We start from the raw sequence: 24,212 nt of genomic DNA, 5'->3' as shown, positions 1-24,212 counted from the left end.
TGTGTAGGAGGAGCTTTCCATTCTATCTGAAGTGAGAATGTGAGAATTCCTAAACTGGACATTGGAACAAGAGATTTCTCCCCATCTAAAGGGGTATCTTAGCTACTAGGCTACAGAAACTAGCTTCAGCTTGCTTGCTTGCTTTCATTTTGACCCCAACGAGTCTCATAGTCCCATGAAGTGACAACGCTACTAACAGGGAAGGGAACAGACAGAAGTTCCTAACTTTTAGGAGCTAGAACTCCTCTACAGGATCTAGACATTAACATTTACACAATGAGAGTCTTGGTGCCACCTGTAATCTCCAAACTCCATATCATTTTCCTTTTGCAAACAACAAAACAATTAATCATAATTTAATAATCTGACCATTAAACCATTTTGTCTTATCTTTTGCATGACACAAGCCATAAAATTTCATTACCTTATTTTTGCTTTGTGCCCAATAGCAACAGTTGGCTAAACATCTTCTGGAGAGCCACAGGGCAACATTCAGTCAGGACTCCACACAGTCACACTTTTACTGAACACTGGGGTTGAAGCCTGGAGAAATCTACTGAGTAGAACAGAGCCTCTGATATGAGGCTGCCTGTATGACAAGGCAGCAGAGCTGGTTCTGCAAACGCCACTTTGAATGAGGCTCACATTTACATCTCTACAAAAGGTTTCAAACGACTTTTAGAAGACAGGTTCCATTTGTACTTACAGAAGCCGCACCTGGTACCCCCTTCAAAGATGAATCCATTTGGGACAGCTCCATATCGACGCAGATCTGAGAGCTTCCATTGCCCCATGACACTAGGAGGAAGGTCTTTTACAAGGACGAGAATGTCATTGCAGAAATGCAGGGTAGCAGGCCCACTCTCTAGTTTAGTGCCAGGTGCTACAAAAACTTGAAATCTATGAACTATCAGATAAGGAAGAAAAAAAAATTACTATGGAAAATAGAAGTAAGGTACCATGGCTTACATAACTTCAGTCATTCTGTTCAGCTGTATGTGGACTGTCCCCCTGCCCACACCACAAGGTTCTAGCACAAAGGTTCTAAGTAGAGTCCAGTCAGCACTGTGTGAGTAGCTATGAGATCATTGCTCTCTATTATGCCAGTTTAAGATTGGGAAAAAAATCCTATCTCGGCTTAACACTACAAACAATTAAATTGTAACGCTACATTAATTTATCCTAAGTCTTGCAGGCTGCTCCCTATCTCAAATTAGTCAGTTATCCAGCCCACAGTTCAGTTACCTCTTCCATCCTGGCATCACTACATGGATTTCTTTCTGTCTCCTCCTCTAAACAGCCTGTGCCTCTCCTTTCCTACACACACACACCCCACAGTGCCCGAGGAGCCCAAAAGCCAAGGGTCAAAGAAGTAGGCAAGTTCTGACTAGAGCTCTATCACTGATTCATTTGCAACCTTTAATAAGCTGCTTCACTCCTTCCCTAGCAGTAAAATGGGGGAAATTACATTTTCCAACCTTGGTGAATCTTTTGGGAGCTGGCGATGGTAAGTGTCCAGATATTTGAAATGACTAGGAAATTAAGTGATTCATAGGTAATAAACACTCTTGGATGTCAGTTAATTCTTCATATTTCACAGCCTGAACTTCAAAAGAGTGGGGGGGGGGGGGGGGGGAAAAACAGACACCTGTCTCATTCAAGTTTGCTAAATCCAAGTCCAAATCCCAACTCCGGTACCTGCTATGTTGCAAGGGTCCTTACCTAAAGTAGCAGCTGTTCTAGGCTGGTCTCCCATCTTCTCCTCCAGAGCTGTTGCATTCTGAATAATAAGCTATTTGGAGCACTTCAAGGGCTCAAATTGCACAGTGTTTCAAAGGCAGCAATTTAAGTGAGCAAGCCCCTAATTCTCAAACAACTGTTTTGACCTCCACTACTCCTCGAGTTTCTTTCCTCTTGTGATCAGCCAGAAGAAAATAAATATATATACACACACATATACATATGTATATGTGTGTGTATATATATATAAACACACATATATATCTGTCTTGGCACAGAGAAGCATCAGAACTCTTAAATTTCCAGTCAGCGGTTTTTGGTGTAGCATTTATCAAGACGCACATAGATTCAGCTTTTGCTTATCCATCAAAGATCGTACAAACAGCTACCAGCCTATGAAATCTACAGAGTAACTTCCAGGTAGTCTCACTTCTTACAACCACTCTTCCCTCTTTATTGCCTATGTTTCTTCAAGCATCATAAATTTCAGGTAGGTTTGAGTCTTGCTTCTCGTCTAAATACTTGCTGTGTTCTTAGTTACCATCTTAGCTGTAAGTCAACTCCTCGTCTATGACGTGCACTTGGTAAGTTCCCTAAGGCTCCAGCAGAATTAGCCACAAAGTCATTCGAGTGAAATGTGCAAGGAGACAGAGATAGCTCTAATCACAGCTCTACTTACAGCTTTGCCAGTAGTACTGCTGGGGAGCAAATCAATAGTCACACCATGTCCCCTTTTGGGCATGCAGTTATTACACAACCTACTTAAACATAAACCATGAAAAAATGTACCAAAAACTGTCTTGATTAATAACATTCAGTAAGGAATCTTTAAAATCATTTGGACCCCTCTCCCCAGTTAACTCTGCCCAGTACTTTGCTGGCAGAAGCATCAGGGTTCTTTCTGCCTCATTAAAAGCACGCTCTTCACACAGTTGCAAGTTACAACAGCTGCTGAAAACAAAGAACTGCAGCCCAGATTCTAAACCACTGTTAAAAAAACCAGCATATCCAAATCTGAACAATGCCAAAACAGAGGAAAAAAAAAACAGATCTGAACATGAAGGTTTTGCCATGTGCTGCTTTCTTGATAAGTTGGATATTTTTTTCAAAATTCTCCCCAGCCATCTACTTCTCCTACTCTGAAAAACAAAAATTAATAATATGCAGAGCTGAACATACCCATGAACAAAAGGTGCTATTTAATTCCTCCTTTCCTTTAACCTTTTTCTCTTCACAGCTATTCACTGATCTGCAGTATGCCAACTCCCTCAGAATGAGGTGTGGGCTCAAGCACTCTTCTTACACCTGACCTATACCCCATCTCACTTAATTCCGTGTTTTCTATAATCCTGATTCTTTTATACCAGGAATCACATCCACCTCACCTGCTTAAAATGGAGAGAAAACACTGAGAACTCCAGTGCAAATACCTCTGTTCTGTGGTCCTCATTCAAGAACAGCATCAACTCTTTTTTTTTTTTTTTTATTTTGCTTCCCAGACTCTGATGTCATCTGTCCATAGTCTATTTTTATCACCCAGCCACCTTACTTCCAAGGAACACAAAGGCACCCTTGCTACACTTTAAGAAAAAACACCAGTCGCCATCGTCTCTTCATCTAAGTTTTCACTCTTTTCTATTTATGTCTACTCAAACTAGATTCACTTTAATTTGACTTCTTTCTCCTAACTGAACCTGCACTGAAAGATAAAATGCTGGAAAAAAATTCTATGCTCTGGTCTATCCTTCTTCCCCTAAGCTGTTTTGCAATTAGTGTTCTACAAATTATTGCCAGTTCAACCAATTATACTTCTTTTCTTACTTCTTTATTTCTTCACCTCCACACACATTCTCTCCCACTCCCATCTTTACTCGATGGCTGCACATATCATCATCCAATAGGTTCTATTCCTACTGCACTCACAGCTTTCCTTTAAAGATACTCTATGCTGCTTCTGCATTTCACAACCATAACCCTCACACCCAGATTGAGACTAAATGCTTTCTCCATCACAGCACTGCATCAGTGTAAGACCACGAAAACCAGACCTACTCTGTCACATTCAAAATCTTCTTCAGGTTCCAGGACAAGTCTATGCTGTACATAGATTCCAAAACTAGTAAAGAAACAGAACTGGAACACAGTACAGCTACATTAACAAAGCGTACCCACTACTCCAGCTACTCATGCCTGAATTGTTCAGAAACCCTCTCTAACCGTTCCCCTTATGCAAGGCTTCGTATCTGATAGCTCCAAGTGGTACATCCATACATCTCTCTTCTGATACTTCTACATTTTGTTACTATAGAATTCCCAGGCCATCTTTCTATGTGTGTATTGCAAAGGAACGAGTCCACAAATGCAACAGATGGCAAAGCATATGTAAGAAATGATTAAGATGGCTAATGTGTGTCTCCCACACACTTACCCTCCTTCCCTAGTTATGACTAAACAAACATAAGACAGATACTATGGATTACCAGGACTATCACTCTTTGTTCACCATGGTACATTTTAGAGCTGCTAACCAAGAAAATAAAATAAAAGGATGCATAAGAGTGAAGTTAGCTGGAAACACCATGTCTGATGACACTCCTAATTGCAAGATGTCTCTTCCTGAAAGGGGACACTACCAGCAATAAGCATTATCAATACAACACCTAGTAGGCAGCTCAGAACACTCGGATTAAACTAGCCGAGTAGAACTTGCTAAGACTTGCAGGACTCTGCTTCTGTTAATTCAGGCTCCCTCTGAATCCTGTTGTCGAAATCCCCAGGTAAATTGCAGGATCATAAGTAGAACTCTGATCACTTTCCTTCAAAGCTACACACTTTCAGTGCAAAAAATAAAAAAAACTAAGTTAAGAGCTCTCATAGTTATCAGTACTGGGCAGTACTGCCATCAAAACCTATCAAAAGGGAGGTATTGATGATGAAAGGGAAGACCGGTCCCTTCACTCTCAAATGAGTGACAGTCTTTTCCTTAACTGTACTTTGTTATTTGCATTCTAGCTATGCTTTTCTCCCACGCCCCCCCACCCCCCTCCAAAACCAACAAATTGTGAGAAGACAAATGTTACCTTCCCCCAAACTGTAGCGGATTCGTACATCCCACGCAAACATTGTTTCCTTGTTCTCAAATCCCAGCATCACAACTTGAGAGAGACAGATGATTGCAAGGGTGTGATTCAAGCCCTCATAGGAGAGCCCAGGATCCAAGCCACAGATGTCTTCTAAGGTCATGCTGCTCCTCTCCTTGTGCCCTTTTGCTCGTTCCGATTTATCCTTGTACACCAGCATGAGCAAACAGTCTAAAAGAAGCAAAACTGTCAGGGAGGACGAGGCAGAGGAGAATGCAACACATTTCTCAGTACTCTGCTTCAACACAAAGGTGCTTTAGACAACTGCGGGGTGAAGTCTGACCAAGTCAATGTAAGAACTCGGTTTCCTTTTCCCACTCCACCCCCAGGTAGTTTGCAGTCCTTGTTTTCAGGGAGCAGACACTGAAGGCATGGCTCAGGGGTAATCTGCAGGCTCAGATATAAGGAGGCACATGAAAAGTCTTCCCTATTTCACTTTTCAGAAATCCAGTGGATTTTCAGATGCTCTCTCCCAAGCCTGGAAGGGGCTGACTCATTAATTCTGAACATTAGGAGTTACACTATGATAGCTGTTCACATTACAAACACTAAAGACCGAGAGGCTATTGTCATCTCTGTTTCCATTAGAACATACTGAACGACTAATGAAATTCTTACAGTAGTTCACAGATTACTCAACTACTAAATGGTGAGAAGACTGCACTGCCAGATTGTTATCTCAGCTCAGGTTTCCCAGTTAAATGTTACACAGTAGCCATTGCTAAATAATCATTATGTGACACACCTTTTTTTTTTTTCCCCTAAAATACTTGCTTGTGTCGCCATTTGTTTTTAACCCCTTCCTAGAGGTGTTTATTACACAGTCACTATGCAACAACAGAAGAAAGGAATTCAAGGGCCATGGTCCCATGGGAAAAAAATCACATTTCTCAAGCCAACCCAAAGGACAAGGAAAAAAAAAGGGGGGGGGGGGGAAGGGAGACCCCTCTCCCACCTTCTGCATTTGTCACAAGCGCACTCCTCTTCCCCCCAGGTTCCCTTCCTATCACATAGCACTCACTTGTAAACGAAATTAATGGTCAATATTGAAGCTGCAACATCCACAGCTGAAGCTGGACTGCGTACCAGAGAGGAGAAAGCCCCCCGTGTGCCATTGTGTGGCTGTTGGGGTGTGACGCTACGAGCCCTGGCAAGGTGCCCTGCGGCTCTCAGCTGGGCAAGGGGCTGGCCAGTCTCCAAAGAGGTGAAAAATGACTGAAAGACTGAACTGGCTGCCAACCAAAGTCCAGCTTTGCCTGGGCTCCCAATTGTTTTCGTGCACCTGTTAGCAAAAACAGCTGCAACTGGGATATTTGGGCATTCCGCAATACAGTTGTGTGTCTGAAGAGAGAACAACTATGGTTTACAGACCAAGAAAAGCAAATCACTGGGGCTTTTTCTGGTAAACCTGGCTAATTTTGTTAGAATAAAAATACTGGGGTTTTGAGGAATAAGCTATGTTATCAGTCCGTAAGTTTTCAAAGCAAGCTCCCTCATCTTCCCCCTTCAAGCCTGGCTTACTTGCATTAGAAATCCAGGCCCATATTCACGTCTAGATTCCAGCTCTGGGATCAACAGATGCCCGTTCACACAAAGACGTTTAACAGATGCAGCCAAGATACAGGCATTTAAGATACTAACACAAAACCATAACAACTCCAATAACAAAGAGTTCGGTCTGAAGAGCTTCAACTAATAAGCAACCTTCAGTCTACCAGCAACAACCTAGAAAAGAAGCCATAATCCATTCCGCAGAAACGCGGATTCACATTGCCTAAGCGTAGGCAACATTTAGCCTTGGAAAGATACATTTTGGGGCCCAAATATCTTCCCTGTCAGGAAACGATGGGGAAACCTGAAATCTGCTTTTCTCTCTCCAGCAGTAAAACATCAACTCTGAATAACGTTTTCAATTTCCCCTTCAGAAGCAGGGAAATGATTTATTTATTTTTTTTTTAAATTCAAAATGTCATTTTATTTTTAAATCGAAGTGATATTTTATGTCAAAACACAACTTAAAAATAACTACCGAGCTTACAATGCCAGCTTTTTTTACAGCCACCAATCACCCTGAAGAAATAATAATTTTTTTAAAAAAAAGAATAAAAATAGAAAATAAATTGCATTTTAAAGGGGAACCAAAACCAAATAGCTCTGCCTTGAAAAGTGACCTTTCCCACGGGTTTTAGCCTGATATTAAGTTGCCTAAACCCCCCGCTCCGAGGCCGGACACGACCAGCGGACCAACGCGACGCCCGGGCTCCGGCCCGAGGGTGCCGGCGTTACCCCCGGGGCTGCCGCCATCCCCCCGGGGAGGGGGCGACGGGCCTACAGCCGCCCCCCCGCCGCCTCCTCGGAGGAGAAAGCGGCGAAGCCCCGCAGCTCTCCCCCCATTACACTTCGGGGGCTCCAGCAGCGGCCGCCGCCTGTTTTTGGCCGCCTGGTCCGTCGCCAGATAATTAATTCTCTCCCTCCCCTGATTAAAAAAACAAACAAACAAACAAACAGGGAGGAAAGTGCAGCGACGCTTGAGGGGACCCCCACCGAGGGCGATCTCCAGCGGCAGCCGACCCCGAGGGGAGGGAGCCCTGTCAGCTCCCTGCCCCGGGACGCCAAACCCTGTCCCCCCAGCGCCGGGCGGGGGAGGGAGGGACACCCCCGGTGCCGGCCTCCCCCACGCATAGACGGGCTCCCTCTTACCTGCCACCGGGGAGGGCTTGCGCAGCACCAGCCACCTACTCTTCCACTGCAACGAGAGGCAAAAGGAGAGGGTTAGCCAGGGCCGGAGGAGGGAAGAGCGGACTCTCTCCCCTCCTGGGGAGGGGGGTTTGTCGGTCGGGGACCCCCAGCCCCGGCCCGCCGCGGGGCCGGGCCGAAGGGGCGCCGGGAGCGGGAACCTTTTTTCCATCTCTCAACTTGACGTGACCCTCCACCACCACGGAATCCGTCATCTTCAGTCATGATTCCGGACAGCTGCGCCCGCCTGGCGGCTCCCTCCCCGCGCTCCGGCCGAGGGGTCACTTTCAAAATAGCTTTATTAGGGCCCCGCACAGGCACAGCGAGCCGGGCGGGCGGCCAGCGCGGCCCGGCCCTCCCCGGTGCCCCCCGCCCCGACAGGCAGGGGGACGGGCAAGGGGACGGGGCGGCTCCGGCTGAGGGCAAAAGGGGTCCCGGGAAGCTTCCCACTCTTTATTCATATATTTTACTGTCGTGTTGGGTGTCTTTTTTTTTTTAATTATTGTTACTATTATTTTCTCCAGGGTTGCGGTAGTGGGACCTGCGAGGCCGGGGCACCCGGGGGGCGACAGCAGCCAGTGTCCCGCGGGCGCGACCCCGAGCGCCGCCCCCTCCTCGCCCCGATCCCGCTCCGGGCTTTGCAGCTGACCGCCGAGGCAGCCCTGCGGCCGGGGGCGGCGGGAAAGCCCGGAGCGGACTCCCTTGGCCCGCTGGCTCCGCGGAGCGGGGCCTGGCCCTGACACCCCCTTCCCCGCGCCCCCCAACCGGCGGCTTCCTTGTAACGCCCAGATTTCTCTTTCATAAACTGTAATTAGCGCTCCCCTTGGCTCCCAGAAGACGAACAGCCAACTACCACAGATAAAATTACTCATTTTTTTTCCCTTTGCAACCCAACTGTCACAAGATAACAACCCACTTACACCAAACCCAGAGCAGCTACAATTATTAGAATAAGATGTGTTAATGATGTCCTCAGATTTATTTCAACGAGCAATGGACTAATTAGAGTCCATTATTCTAAAAATACTCCTACTGCATCTTATTTGATGGTAATTAGTTCTTCAGCTTTTTTTAAACAGTACCACAGAACGTTTTTCTTTCAATAGCATAATAGAAGGGGGGTTTAGATGTTTGCATTTATTTCTTCCCTTTGAATTGGACAGTTTGCATGGAAGAACATATAATTTAATAAAACCATCTTAAAGTGGATTTCATAATGAATTAGGAATGTGTTTATTCAACTGGCTTTGCATTCTAATTCAAGATAAATGTCAGGAAAAAATATAAGATAAAATTTTGCTAGTAAATTTAAGTTGGATTTTCATTTTAACCAAAGTGATAAGCACTTAAAGAGAGGAGAAAAGTACGGAGGATGGATTTCCACGGGGTAATGCTCAACAGAAAGGCAGGAGGCAGAAGGTGCTGGAGTGCCCCACAGGAATGTGACCAAAGTCAGGGTGTGAGAGATCAGGCGAGGACCTCTCGCTTAAACTGGCCGTTTTCCTGCCACCCCTAGCCTGGGGTTGTGGATCTAATACAGGACTAGTCATCACACAGCAGACCCTCAAATGATGAAATTCAGTTCCACCACATCAGTGCAGTGACAGTGGACAAACAGGCTGCTTTGAAAGCCACAAATTCATTGTAGTGCATTCAAAGTATGACAGTATCGACTGAAGATTTGTCATTTAGGCCTTTGAGGGCAGAAAGTAGACTGTTTCACTTGTGAACATTCAATATACCTTAATAAAAATATTTTTTTTTATTGTATTGGTGTTGCTATATGCTGATATAAACAGCATACATTTCAAAAACAAGATAGCTAAAAAGCTCTACGCAAATTGTCAGAAACACCAGTCTAACACCTTTCACTTTTCCTATCAAACAGCCACCTTCCTTACAGCAGATGATTGAGAAAATATATAAATAACACAAAACTACCAGGTTAAAAGCATGCACGGTGTGGATGGATATTAGTTTCAAAGTGAAACTGAAGTCACAGAACAGATACGGACATTCAGAATGCCAGAAGCTGTGTGAGGAAAGCTGTTCTAGATGAATCCCTTCCAAAGAAGAGTAAATAGTTCCTTCATGCTGATTTAGTACTTGTCTTTCAGCCGCAGGTACAGTTACTCTCGTTACACAGCCGCATTCGTTTCACGGAGTTAAGCAAGCCTGACTCATACTGCAAATGGCCAGGAAGGCAAACCCCGGCAACAAGAGTCTTCAGCTTGCTTTGGAATCACACCCCAGAGGTGGATCCCGGTTTTACAAGCTAGCGTTTAGCGCTTCAGAAAAACAAACTAAAGACTTTGATCTTAGTATTCACGGTATTTATAGCTGAAAATCATATCTAAGCTTTTACATCTGTCTACTGGAAATTTTTGCGTGACACTTGTGTAAAACTGGGAGCACCACCAGCTGAAACTGATCCTTATGCAGAGCTTTTCAGATGCCTTCCAGCACAGAGAAGCGTTATTTCATTTTTCTACCAGCTCTCAACCTGTTGAACAACCTACAGAGTGATTCAGAGATTTAATTGTGACTTTATACATAACAGACTAAGTCCAAGAAACAGAGGGTAAACACTTTTATTAAACAGTTTACATCATTTATCTAGATTAGCATTGTTATATATTTGTACTTACACAAACTCAGGTTTTGGTTATGTGTCCTTAAAAAGTTTCTTTTAACTGCCAAAATCATTCCCCACAACTAAGAAACCCATGAAGACACTGCCAGTACTATAAAACAAAACACATATCTGAGTATCCAGGCACCACGTTAAAATCCCGTATCTTAAAAGCATAGCTTTCCTTGAAACACTTAAGAGAATTCAAAACCGTTCACTATCAGAGAAGAAATACATTTCACATCAGTGCTTCTAAACGTACACATCTGACATGGCTAAAGGTTCCCTGTATTAAAAAAAAAAAAAAAAAAAAAAAAGTAAATTTCCATTCTTCTTTATCAGATTAGATTTTTTTTTGTTGAATCATTTTCTGCCTTTTTTGCTTACACAGCTGAGGCCACAGCCTCTAAACAGCTATATATTCTAATAAATACTTTGATTGTTCCCATAACAATTCCATAGACCATGACAGCAAAGCCCGTGGTTTATGATATCACCAAACTCCCAAGGAAAAAGTCAAGCTGCTCCCCAAGCCACCCAGTTCAAAAATCTGTCAACAGAAACCTCCTTTCTGAGTTATCTAAACAGTTGAACAGCTTGTTAGTACAAAACCTAAGACATCTTCAAAACACTGTCAAATTTAAGAAACATTTAGGCATTTATCTTCAAGGTGAAGAATTTCCACAGCTGTCCTCAGGGTGAGGAGCAGCTCACAGTCTGCAAAAGGTCCTCGCTCCATCAACTGGGAGTCAGACGCACTGACTTCCAACATTTTCCAGCAAGAAACTTGGCGCTCTCAGGAGGTTTTGCATTAACCTTGCTGGAAAATTGCACACAGATTCAGCAGAGCTCTGAAGCATCTTCCTGATTTTTTTTATCAGTGGAACGTAAAAATGTGCTTACATCTTTGGTTGACTCAAAACCTAAACCCTCTGTTTTTAACCGCGAACTGGTTTATTGCAGGTAGCAGAGGAGCAGCTTTGCCTACGTTGCTCTATTGATGCCTCTTCATCTGAACTTCAAGAGATTGCTTCTGATGGGGAGGGAATTTCATTTTTGGTGCTTCTCCTGTTTATTTTTTTTAATCTCATCTGAGAATACAAGGATGATGTTACAGGTTGGTTGGGGGGTAGACAGCTCCACCAGAAACTGTACAAAAATATGTAATCCACCAAACAGACAAACAGTTGTAGATTTTGGTACATTCTCTCAGCATGTCTTTATTTGGCTTAATAAAGCAGTCTCGTACATTGAGCTCTCCACAGCCCTAAAATTCTAGATCAAGGATGCTAACATCAGATGGGCTAGGCCTACTTTTGCTGGTCTGGTCTGGAATTGCTAGGAATTGCCATGACAGTTTTCATACTAACTTAGAATAAAGTATGCCACTTCAATGAAACAGAAAGACTTCTGAACCTTACTTCAAATGTTTGCATGTTTAAATGTTCAACTACTTTTTCGGGGGGCTATTTTCTCGTTAATCCAGTTTACATAGTTTGTCACTCGTGTATATACTCCAGGTTTGTTGACTCTGCCACAGCCGTCTCCCCAGCTGATAACTCCATAGAGGTAAGAGATTTCCATTTTTTCACAGGCCAGAGGTCCACCAGAATCTCCCTGTGTCAAAAATAAGGAAAGATTATATAATTTTATAGAAAGCAGTCAGAAAAAGATCAGTCCGGGAAAATCCTAAATTAAGAATGTTTGCATGTGAGATTTAAACTAAAAACAATAATATGGAAGGAGTGTTGTACTGAAGTTTCATTGTAGAAAGCTTTCTTTAGACGTACTCACCTCTAATATGATGGTGGGATTTTTTAATTCCACATTGAACAGAAGTATCAAAACATCAGATTTTATTTTTAAAAAATGAAGTTCTTTTAGATTCAAACACCTACCAAAGAGCACGGTTGATTTGGGTCACTCGGAATGAGACTAAGCAAGTTGTTGAGACTTACTCTACGTTGTAATATTGGCTCTGCGTGGATGGATTACATAAGGCAGAGAATATTTGGAGAGTTTCTTGATGCAGTTTATTGCAGCCGTCAGAGATTGTGGGAGTTTTCAAAATACATACACGCTTTTCCAGGTGACTCTGGGATCCTATAATTTTATGTGGCGTATGGAGTTTTTTACATCTGTTTAATTTGATGCTACTGAGCATTTACCTCTCATTAAAACCATAAACAGAAAACAAGACCAAACTAATGTTTGATGACACACTACAGCAAGGATGAATTTGGAACACTTCTATTTATTTCAAAGCTTGCAAGCATTCAGGAAAGGGGGTTTTATTATTATCACTCTTAGATTGACTTTCTACAGAAATGAGAATGTTAGAAATGAAAAGAAAAATGTGACTTAGTAAACAATGCTGGTGAAAGGAGCCACCACTCTAGTTATTTGAGGCTAAGGAGAAATATTTTTTTTCTTATTTAAAAAGAAAATCCCTTGAGAGCAAAGTAAATAGGAAAATTGTGTTGCCTTTATACTGGGAGATTTCTGTGATAAATGAGGGACATCAAATGAAGTTTTGCATCTGAGATCAATTTACCTCCCAGAACTTTGCTTATTTCTCCGCAACTCGTCTCATTGATTGCAATTTTGGTATCGAGTGCAGTGATTTTAAAAAAAAAAGTTTCCAAGAAAATCTTTAAAAAAAAATAGTCAAGCAGAACACATTATCTGCTTGGTATTTCTTGGTCTTGAAATATTTTTATACATAACAGATGGTTTATAGTTTAATTTCCTAAGCATATATTAAGAAAACTCAGAGGTCAGCTACATTTGTTGTGACATTAAGAGGTCTACACTATTTCTCCTTAGACCACACCACAAGTCTGCCAACAGGAGAAAAAAAAAAGAATTATTGGTTCACTGATAATGTTTCATGTCATGAGCACTGTTTTTCAGCAATATCTGTGAGTCTAAATCACTGCTTCTCAGATTTTGCAATTCTCTTCGGACCACTTGTCTTTGTGCAGCTCCTCTCTCTTTCCCTCTGCTTTCTTCTTTCTCCCTCTCTTTCCTGATCAACTCTGTTTTTCCAGGGCAGGAGCAAGAACCAGCTGTAATGCTGCGTATTGTGTTTGTACTTCCTGGGTAAGGCAAGGAAAACTGAGCAAGCAAGGTAGTTTCTTGTTTTCTGGTGGCTACGAACACCTGCAGCCAATAATTGCAGACAGTTCCCAGCCCTGGCCTGGGAACCTTGAGCCGCTGCTGACATTTTGCTCCTGACACCTTCCTTTGGACACTTTCGTGATCTCTATAGAGATTCCAGCACACAGTATACATGATGTTATTTGCTTTACTTAATCTCATTGCCAACCATTGGCTATGTGCTGCCTGTTCCCAAATTTATGCTAATAGAGCATAACCCTCCTCCTTCAAAATGAACTGAAGATAACATCTGAAGGTTTATGTAAGGAATAATCTGATCCTTCATTTAAAACCGCATCACCACAACAGTTCTGCATCCTTATTCAGTGCCAAGGTGTGATGTAATTCAAAAAGAGATGCGAAGTAGTAAGAGCATGAGGTCATTCCACAAAGGACAGAAGTCACGAACCCCAGTTTCCAATGGACTGATATTCTACACTGTTCAATCCCATCCGCTATACTAACCTCGGATCCTTCCTCCTCCAAACCTCACACTACTGCTCCCCATCTCGTACCCAGGTATCCTTACTTCTGTTAGGCAGGAGGCAGCAGCTCGAGGATTCGGTACAGGTACATGCCGGTTGGGCTGCCAGCGCACCCCTGCCACCTGGCCAGTAAACCTTTGCCACCACACTGTGAGCTCAGCCAGGAGCCAAAGCAGCTCACCTTCCAGTGCATAGCCACTGCCTTTTAGGAAGGTAGGAGGAATATAACTCCCTGGAGTTTTTTTGCCCTTCTGTAGAACTTAATTGACATTGAACAGGTTAAAAAAATGAAGGTGGAAGCAAACAATGCAGTCACATAAGTTTCCTTTCTTTAGGAACATTTCTTTTCTTTAGGAACACTGTATGTCAAAAGTAAGCACTGTAACACTGCAACATTTCTGGCAATAATATACATTTATATTCTCTGCCTAGAGATGACTCACAACATTACCTGACAAGCATCAGATTTGCTATCAATGTAGCCAGCACAGAACATATTTTCAGTGATTTCTGTTCCATAAATTTCAGGGCTTCTGCACTTCTCCTCAGGAATAATTGGAATCAGTGTTTCTTGCAGGACATTTGAATAACCAGTTAGATCTTAAAAAAAATTCACAGAGAGGAAAAGATAGTCATTTTTATAGAATATGAAGAGCATAACATGAAAACACAATGCACAATACAACACATAAACACACTTATCTCATTCATACTGGTATTGTGGATCTCTTTAAAACATAATAATTTTTCTAGTGACCAGATCCCTTTCTGCTCCTCCAGTCAGATTCCATGCCCTTTAAAATAATGGTATGCCACAATCAGACGTCATCCACTTTGGGTTCTCTCATTTCCTGGAGACTCATAAACGCTCCCCCAGCACTCCTGTCCTCTCCTCTTTCCAGATGTGATATTAAATCATCAGTTTATCAAAGGCTCCGTTACCTCTTTTTGCCTTTAGACTACACATTTAGACCAGGACAACATTTGCTTATACTAAATCTCTTACCAAAATGAGAGAGCCACCTCTCTCCTCCTCCTCCTTCTCATCTATCTACATAGTCTCTGCTATCTCCACACTAAAGCAGCATGCCCAATCATCATAATCCTGAAATTCCTCATCTGAAAGGATAGGATGGATTTTTCCACCTTTCTCAAACTGGGCGTAAGCATTTCTTAGCCCAAAGTCTATCTGGCCCCCTCCTGTAGATATTTGCCAAATATCTTGCCGGTGAAGGCAAAAATCTCCACCGTCACAGACTAGTAAATTGATTTGGTTTGGTTTGCAGTCTTTGATATCTACCTTGAGAAACCAGGGGTAGGATTCACTCGACTAAGGTGTCAAGTTGTTGGAACCTACAATTAAGCTACTTGCTCCCCTCCCAGTCCACAGAGATCTAGCTAGTTCACAGCTCATCTCATCCTAAAATAGATTCAAACATTTATATAGACATTTATATATTTGAATATATATATATTCAAACATGTATATATTTGGTCAAGGGAACCACGCTCCTAATTCCAAGGACTATAAAGGAAGTTCAGGATGACTGTTTCTGATGTAAATGTTGTAAACGTCTAAAAGTAAGTTAAGAGAATCCCACCAGAAGTCCCTTGGAAAACCTTTTACCAAACTACCAGTTGTATAACATATACTTGAGCATTATGTTTTAATTATCATCAGATTTTTCTACAGATACCAACTCTCACTTTACTCACTCTCATGCCTGTGTCCCCATCCAGAAATCTGACATTTGAACTGATCGGGGAAAACGGTGTTACTTTCCGGCAAACAGATGGGCTGAACAAACTGGGACTTGACAGCACAACGTTGGCCATTCTTCTTCAGCTTAATCAAAGCTGCAGAACAGAAGATATAGGAAGAATAAAGTGACTGTTCCCTTTCTTTAATGGGATTGGCAGCAATGGGTCTCAGATACAACTTTAATTATCCCCTAAGCCTCTCTTAATTAAGATATTTCAATCAAAGACAGACAGATTCATCTCAACAGCACCTGATTTCACAGCAAATTGAAGGCTGAAACATTCAGCTACTCCCCTTGTGGGAATATTTATTTTATGCTGTGCTCAGTGAGCAGATTTTGCTTCACTGCCTTTGTGGAGAAGGAGGAAGATAAAAAATACATATGCCTCCTCCCACCTTAAAGTTAAATAACTGTGACATATCCACAACTTTCAGCTGAAATAAGTGGGATGTGCAAATGCTCACTGCTTCTGAAAGTCTGGCCACCTGCCCAATTCCTATTTGATTTAAAAAATTAATTACTGCAAAGGCTGGTGTATTTTGTGCTCTGCCTTATCACCGAGTTCAGTGAAATCCAAGATCTTGAAAATTAAGGAATAAAAAAATCAGAATATTTCAAAACCAAGCTTCCGAAAGCTACAAAGAATTAATCAACCTACACAATCTTTACCATCACCTCATTGGGCTGAAAACAACGTAAATATGGAGCTGTGCAGCATCATGAGCTTGATACTGAAAGACATCAAAAGCAGCAGAAACGTTGGTTCCCCTGTAGCAAACCCCTTGTGTTTGGCTGTGGAGAAACAGAGGGGGCTTCGTGCTGGGTGTAGCAAGGGCAGCACGTTGGGTTTGGGCACACTGCTCAAAGAGGACAGAGCTGAGGTAACGCGGACACACCAACTAAAGCTTCACATCGTGCTTTTTGGAAGCTCCGGGTTTCCTGAGCACAGCTGCGTGGCAAGCAAGACATCCCACTGAATAGTCTTATTTCTCTACTGACTAAATTTTTCGGCCTTTGTGAAACACGTAAATAGTATCTCACAGGCTGAGAAGCCCACACAAACCTCTCTCCAATACTCAGCAGCTTGCTCTTCCTCACCTTCCTCCTCTTCCCCACCAACTCTGCCTGTTTCTGAGTCCCTCAAGCTTCCCAGCAAACACTGATGTGGTAGTTTGTTTCCTCTTGAAAAGCAGTTTCAGCAGGAAATAACTCTTCAGCTGCACCAGTAGAAATCACTGACAGGGCAGAATTCCTCCCCGCGGCTTTCCCCCCTGTTTCTGCCTGCTTGTTTGTTTGCAGCGGAGCACATGTCAGGAACCCCATGTTCAGCTGACCCTAGATTTCGGCACTGCACATCAATGAGGCATGCTGAATTTTAGAGTAATCCAAAAAGTTAGGAGATCCCAAAGTGCCAACGGTGGTTTACACCAGGATATTTCAGAGCAAGGTAATACTCCAAATCCAATTTTTCTCCTGGTACACTGTGACAGAGCTCCCACCATCACAGAATCTGAATGCTTTTGGCTCGAGTGGAAAATATTCCCCATCTGGAAGCAAAAAAAAGCCAGTACATGCCTGACCTAAGATATCCCCAACATCAGGCTATTTAATAGTCTCATAAACAAAGTGCTCACACAGCTTGATACCTCGGGGTGACGTGTCACCTTCCACAAGAGCAGATCACAAAATAAGCAGCGAGTTGCTGTTCCATTGTCATTCTGACTCATATTATAAGGTCAATCAGAAGGGCATTTAACTTTTGACTGATAAGACAGCTCATTTTTAAACCTTTCTCAGTGTAAAAAATGATTCTTAGGAACATAGATTTTCAGAGCAGATGGGGCTATTATATTCATCTAGTCAGATCCTCTGTACAATACAGACAATAGAATTTTACCAAGTAATTCCTGCATCAAGCCCACAGTTTCTGGTTCAGCTGAAAAAAATGCCGAATCCCACAAAGACTTGAAGTGATGATGAATCTGCCATACATTTAGGTAAATTGCTCCAAAGGGTAATTATCATAATTATTTAAAATTTGCAATTTATTTCTCATCTGAATTTGTCTAGCTTCCAGATGCTGTTATAACTCTGGTAGAACTAGGAGCTCTCTGTGTTCGAAAGCTGCTTCTCCTAATACTTATGATTCTTCCACTAGGAAGGCAGTTTTTGACAGATCAACTCAACCTGAAACTAACTTGAGTAAATAGAAAATAAAACCGTAAGAACAAAAATACTCACCAATATCATGTTCAGTAGGGTTGAACACAGAATACTGAGGATGCAAGATGTATTTCTCTATTTCAAATGTTTGTGTTACGTCAGTTGTTTTATTAAATATATGCTGACCCAGAACTACCTTAATAGTCGATTTTAGTGGACTGTAATACAAAAGGGAGAACAAGCAATTCTATGATTAACAGGTCAAACAAAACCTCATTTCCAATGGCTGTGTGTCCCATGAGCTGTAATAACCTCAGCACCCCACCACGTCCATTATTTACCCTCTCATAACACCTTGAACTGTTTCCCAGGCTTCCTACCTACTGTGGGACAGGAAAAAGATGACTACTGTTACAGAAAGTCCCAGCATCCGTGGGTCCTGATCAGCCTAATTAAAGGCGAGCACAGGCACTGCTGCCCAGCTGCTGTCTGGCTAGCCAGCATCTTCAGGAGGTGCAAGCACTTCTTGTTTTGGAAACTTCCTTGAGTCAGCCTCAACCAGACTTTGCCAATGAGTATAAAAATTACCAAGTAAGAAATGAGGGACCAAAAGATCAGTCTGTGGTGGGCATCTCATTTCTCTGGGAAGCCAGGCTCTTAAAATAATACAGGCGTGGGTTAAGATTTTAAAGGTGCTGGCACACTGACAACTCAGGAACACCTGGGCAGCTTCCACCTGAGAGCTATCACCACTTCTGCTCTGAGATTAGATTGATCTATGTCAAATATGTTGTCCAGAATCAAAAGCAACTTTGTGGAGGAAGGTCCCAACAGTGCATTGATCTAATGGGAAAAACCACACTCAGAGAAGAATACAGTTCTTGTAATTCACACCATATTTTTCAGCCATTGGTTGTTTACTTTACAAAGACCACAGTCCTCTCATATCCAGTGTCCTAGGACCGACAACTAATAAGAACCAGTACAACAGTTGGGAAGAAAGGGATGTCTGGGAATAACCAGGAAGTGTTTGAAAAGACAGTAAATCCTCTAGCTTTGAAAGCAATGGAATTCAAATTTCACTCTTGCTTTAAAACCAATTTGATCTGCGTGTCCATAAGTCAGCAATGAACCTAGTTAGTGTCTTCAACATTGGAGCATTCACACGTTTTGTTATCCAGTGCAGGAGCAGAAAATACCCACTGTCACGCACCATGCACAGACGCAGAGTGGTCAACATCATTGCAAAGTTTCCCTAGCTGTGTTTCCATGCATCAGTAGCCCCTTGTCAAAACAAAAGCACTGTGGAGTCTCCTCCAGGACTGAGCACAAAGCAATGATCAACATTAATGGACTTTGAGGAAGAAGATTCTGGCTAATTGCAACGCGGAGAGCCAGCAGCTACCCTGCAACAATAACTATGCTTATAATTAACAAGGTTTATCCTTCTGTGACTGGAAAACAGGAAGACAATAAAATATTCTTCAATCGGCATGTAAGGCCAGGATTTTCTCAGTGTTCCTGCAGTGGTAAGCCAACCCCCTTGAAAATCGGATTTTTGCTTCCCAGGATAGTATTTATAATAGATTTTAAAGGCACTGAATGGTTCTGCTATGACCTACAGGTGGTTCATTCAGGAAAAGAAATAAAACAGGAGGGGTTACAAAAAAAAGGAAAAAAAAAAAAAAGGTTAGCTGCACAGGTATCTATTGTCGCCTAGCGGAAAACAGTTGAAATTGTGGTACTAAACATACGGAAGAGTGCAAATTACAATGCAGCAATTATGGAAAATCTGTATGTACCAAACCACCAGCTGGAAGTGGGTGGAAATGTCCTGAATAGCTGCCAAAGTTAGCAGCTATTTCACAACATTTGAAAAACAAATGCGTTGTGGCTCGAGCTCCAAATGCTTCAGTGCAGCATTCACAATGGTATTATTAGCTCTCCAAGCTATCAGTATATGTATTCTGGCACGAGGTTTTCTGTTTCTCTTGGCTTCTTTACTATGCAAAGGAACAATGGGTATGAAATGATGTAATATTTCTCCCATCAATGTGATCAAACTGAAATCAGGGAAAGTGCTCAGCATTGGTAGAAAATGAAATCTTTAGAATAAAGTAAGCGCATCCTATAGTCAGTATTTTCTCCAGTGTCCCAAAGCTGGAGGACAAGAAAAACTCAAAAAAAACCCCAAAAACGCAAAACACCTCTCAAGGAAATCAGGCTCAAAAATCTAACAGTTCAGTTCTTCCCTCTGGCCTTTTGTAAAGCTCAGCCCACTCTATTTCTGTCAACCAACAGTAATTTATTGTCTCTAATAAATCATTGCTTGGCTCTGTGAACCTTTTTGAACAAAACACAGCAGCGAGCGCAGCCACGTCTGCTACATCTCAAAGCAGGCATAAACATTCAAAAAGGTAACTGAGAAGAAGATAAATACTTATACGCCTGCACATGCAAGCTCCCATTCCATGTCCTGCTTGGCACTACTTTATTCCTTCATTTATGCCATTTAGCATCTTTGAGACTTGTTACAGAAAAAGATAAGGGCTTATGGGATAACAGGACTCCAAGCTATTTGTTAGCTCATGAACGGCATTCAAATTTCAAGAAACTCCTTTCGAAACATTCACCTTTCATAATCTTGTTTTCTTTCTTACTTGTTTCAGTTCAGGTTTCTTGTGAGTCACAAGCGGACGGTGACCATGAGGAGGAGAGGACCTACAGTCGAACTATGGGGTGAGTTTACCTGTTAGCAAAGCAGTGGGCTGCCGACACGACCCAGCAAGTCTGAATAAGGCTTCCCCCACAGAAACTCTCTCCAATATATATAGCTGCTGTCCAGGGATGAGATCCAGGCAGAGATGAAGATCCCCCGACAATCCTAGGTCTCACAAAACTTCTTTTTTTGTGTCTTCTTCCACATGGTCTTCTGGTAATTGCAGAACTATCCACATTGTCTGGAACCGGTGGCCTCCTTTCCCTGCTTGCTGAGATGTAAAGGGGTATGGCATCAGACTACAAATCCTTGTGATATCTAAGGACTGGAACTTTTATAGGAGTCTTTAAAAGAAACCTTCATTAAATTATCATTAAACACGCACATACAACTGAATCTCATTCTGTTCCTCAGAAGACTTGCAAGACTGAAAGCTGTGCCTATTCCCAACACTCTGGCTACATGTGCACTTGTGTAAATTAAATGCATCTGTGAACGTTCCCGGACACTATTTCATTTACCAGTACGAATACAACCTTCACTACTAGAGGAGGCACAACAGAAGGCATGATACATCACATCTTCATTTTCAGATTCTGGGCTGAACTTTGCCATTGCAATAGCAAGGACTAGGACGCTTGTGTTAAACACATCCTCTATCAAATGGATTAGAACCAGAAAAGGGAAATAAAAGGACCACTTTATAAACTGACTTTTCAGGTTACAACTCCCTTCTAATGGTCAGCTTCAACATTAACAATGGTTAAATATTAATTTAGGGGAAGCGCAGAATATTTAGGTTTTGGAATTAAATACTATGTCTTCAGGTTCCCATCCTCTATTTGCTCAAAGAGGCCCATTCACTTCTCTGGGCCTATAATTCCCTGAGTGATGACAATTTTTACTAAAGCATCAATCATTTCTGACGTCTTGCATGCTCTAGCAGAAAATTTGGTGATATTAGGATGATTTTGACTGAAAGCAGTAGTGTGATGCCGCTGTTACACAGTATTTCAGGACAAAAATCACAGATTGCATCACAGCTCCGAAAAACGCAAAAGAAGCTTCTTGTTGTCATTTGATTTACTGCAAACAGTAAAATACTCAACAGTCCTGGGAACAGTAGAACACTCAAAATTATACAGTGAAAGCTTGCTCTAGTATCGATAAATCTTTCTTCATTCATTCATAACATGGATTTTAAGAGAGCCTTTACATACCACAAGATGGAATGTCACAATACTCCCAAGACAAACTGTTGTCCTTCATGACGTAACACCACGGCCTCTCATCATCATCTGGATTTCTAATTAATTCAGGGGGAGAGTGAATTACAAGCATTAACCACGTTGCTGTTCCAAGCTTCCCAGAGGTTTTCCGCTTCTCCCTCTGCGCCATGCAGACGACTGACAGGACTCCCAGTTTTCGAGCCGTCTGACAAAGCGCAGAAGCACCCGCTTACCCCTAAGTGGGTGAGCAGCCTTTCTGTAGCCTTCTTCAGGCTTAAAGCTAACCAAGTCTAAGGCTCTCTAGGAGCTGAAATACAGACACATGACTAAACACCTGTAAAATTTGCCTTGAAGTATTTGGATGCCTGAGCACGTTCATTCACATGGTTTAAATACAGCCCACACTGAAGCGCTTTAACAGGTATCAGCTCAGCTATTTTCAGGACTAAATCCCATGGGAGAGATTCCTTTTTTAGATGATTTTTTTTCAGCGAGGAAATTCCAACACAGGTAGATTCATAGAAAATCCATCACAAGAATAGCTAGCAAAAATGAATTTGAGAAGCTCAGGTTCGCATTCCCTGGAGAGTCTGAGGAAACGAAAGACTGCCTCAAGAAAATATTGTATTCCTCAAAAGGGGAAAATAAAAAGGAATATCGGAAACAGTTTATCCCTTTGTTACCTTGGGGTTAAACAGTTTTTGGTTACATTCCATTAGGATTTCTCCATGGCACAGCCTAATTGCCTTTATCAATGCCATATAAGTAACCAGAAATTTGCCCAGTTCACTCCTCCAAGAATATAGGGAAAGTTTGAAGACCCAGAAGGATCTTCAGTAAGCCAAGAAAATAGACAAGGTAATTCAGATGAACAGTAATTCTGATTTCAGTTGGATTTATCGGAAGCACTATCTATTATTATAAGGTTCTTCAGTATTTTTTTCTTTTTAATCTGACTGCTCTTCAGAAAAAGATTAAAGCACTTTGAAATTCTCAAAACTGAAGAAGCAACACAGGTTGAGTCATCTTCCGCCAACCATGTTTCTAAATTAGACTATTTGAAGAAGAAGATATCTGCAGGATTATATAGTGTAGCAGAGATATCCCCAGAAATTGTAACAAGCTGACAAAAAAGTGAAAAGCTTTTTTCTCAGCTTTACAGAACATGAACACATCAGCTCCTACACCATTTTATTCTTTGCATTTCAAATCTGCAAGTGAATGTTTTGCTTAAATGATGCAACTCAAAGGGATCAAATTTTATCAAAGCATAAAATATATGCCCAGTAAATTGCCTTGCTGGGACACCATAAATCTCATACTTAAGTGCTTGAATCAGGACCAAGCCTTGGAAAATAAGCTTATCTGGGTTAAGGGAGGGTGTAGGAACTGTTTATTATTAGTTTGTGTTAGATAGAGAAGAAGACCTACTTTCAGCATGCATGCGTGCTTTCTATCATCAAACAAATTAGCAAGTGCAGTACATTCCAATCTTCCTGAAATACTGGTCTAACTTCCATGAGGGGAAAAAAAAGAAAAGAAAAGAAAAGAAAACCCTAGACATCAACCAGTAATTTATGAAGAAGCATCTGAAGTTTGTCATTTCTAGCATTTACTCATCTCCAGGATTCTCTCTAAAAGGAAACATTTCCTTTCTTTGTGGATATCCATTGATCTCATGAAGACCTCAGAGACAGAGGGAACAAAAAATGACTGAGGAGAAAGCACAAACCTATATATTACAAGCTTCATTATAGCTGAACAGAAAACTTTAGCAGAAATGTAGTTTATCATATGTGTGGTTCAATCAAAACTGAAACACTGTGAAATCTTATTTTGCAATTATTTTGCATTGGAAGAAACCCAGGAAAGAATTTTGACATTCCGTGTCAACATTATTGAAGTATATTGCTTTGATTTTTCATTTTCAAACAACTTTTCACTTTTGAAAACCATTTCCTTCATGGTATGTATTTCACAATTTAAGCATTTGAAATCAAAAGTTAACCATTTCAATTTGGATAGTGCCTTCGCTTGGCAGACCGAGCTATTGATGTAGTCTTCTGTATACTTACATCCCTCATGTCAGGCTGTTAAAGTCAGCTTGGCTTTTCCAAGACAGGGATAACACCTGCTTTGAGGTTCCTGGCCCTTCTCCCTTCCACAATACATCCATCTCTCGATTTACAAATACAGGGTAAATGTGAACTTTTCTCACCTGCAGTAGGGGAAGGGCCCCAAGCCAAGCTGTACTGCCTTCTCCACGCTGTCGACATGAAGCTCTTGGTAAAGCAAGTCTGAATGCCAAGGCAAGCAGCTGTGTCCAGAAATGGTCGTCTTTGCCGTACCTCTGTACTCCGTGCCATTGCCAACATAGCACCGATGGCTAGGAACTGGCAAAGCATAAGACACTGGTCAGGAGTCGATGCTAACTACATGTTTAATA

General features: G+C 41.9%; 2 protein-coding genes across 2 annotated transcripts in view; both read right to left on the bottom strand.

Moving 5' to 3' along the window:
* Nucleotides 1-7,971, bottom strand: part of DOK7 (docking protein 7) — a 65,006-nt gene extending 57,035 nt beyond the window's left edge. Inside the window, exons 1-4 of the mRNA XM_063336261.1 lie at nucleotides 7,778-7,971; nucleotides 7,581-7,626; nucleotides 4,821-5,051; nucleotides 707-907 (exon numbers count right to left, since the gene is read on the bottom strand). Of these exons, the coding sequence (XP_063192331.1) occupies nucleotides 707-907; nucleotides 4,821-5,051; nucleotides 7,581-7,626; nucleotides 7,778-7,831 (532 nt within the window). The 5' untranslated portion in view covers nucleotides 7,832-7,971. The remainder of the gene's footprint in view (nucleotides 1-706; nucleotides 908-4,820; nucleotides 5,052-7,580; nucleotides 7,627-7,777) is intronic.
* Nucleotides 7,972-10,182: 2,211 nt separating this feature from the next.
* HGFAC (HGF activator) overlaps nucleotides 10,183-24,212 on the bottom strand; it is a 43,826-nt gene continuing 29,796 nt past the window's right edge. Inside the window, exons 8-15 of the mRNA XM_063336839.1 lie at nucleotides 23,985-24,159; nucleotides 21,758-21,843; nucleotides 20,568-20,808; nucleotides 17,897-18,036; nucleotides 15,609-15,749; nucleotides 14,344-14,492; nucleotides 11,665-11,865; nucleotides 10,183-10,534 (exon numbers count right to left, since the gene is read on the bottom strand). Of these exons, the coding sequence (XP_063192909.1) occupies nucleotides 11,695-11,865; nucleotides 14,344-14,492; nucleotides 15,609-15,749; nucleotides 17,897-18,036; nucleotides 20,568-20,808; nucleotides 21,758-21,843; nucleotides 23,985-24,159 (1,103 nt within the window). The 3' untranslated portion in view covers nucleotides 10,183-10,534; nucleotides 11,665-11,694. The remainder of the gene's footprint in view (nucleotides 10,535-11,664; nucleotides 11,866-14,343; nucleotides 14,493-15,608; nucleotides 15,750-17,896; nucleotides 18,037-20,567; nucleotides 20,809-21,757; nucleotides 21,844-23,984; nucleotides 24,160-24,212) is intronic.

The sequence above is a fragment of the Chroicocephalus ridibundus genome, chromosome 5, assembly GCF_963924245.1.
Source record: "Chroicocephalus ridibundus chromosome 5, bChrRid1.1, whole genome shotgun sequence".
Taxonomy (NCBI): domain Eukaryota; kingdom Metazoa; phylum Chordata; class Aves; order Charadriiformes; family Laridae; genus Chroicocephalus; species Chroicocephalus ridibundus.
The sequence above is the reverse complement of the archived record's forward strand: the minus strand, read 5'-3'. Positions and strand labels throughout refer to the sequence as shown.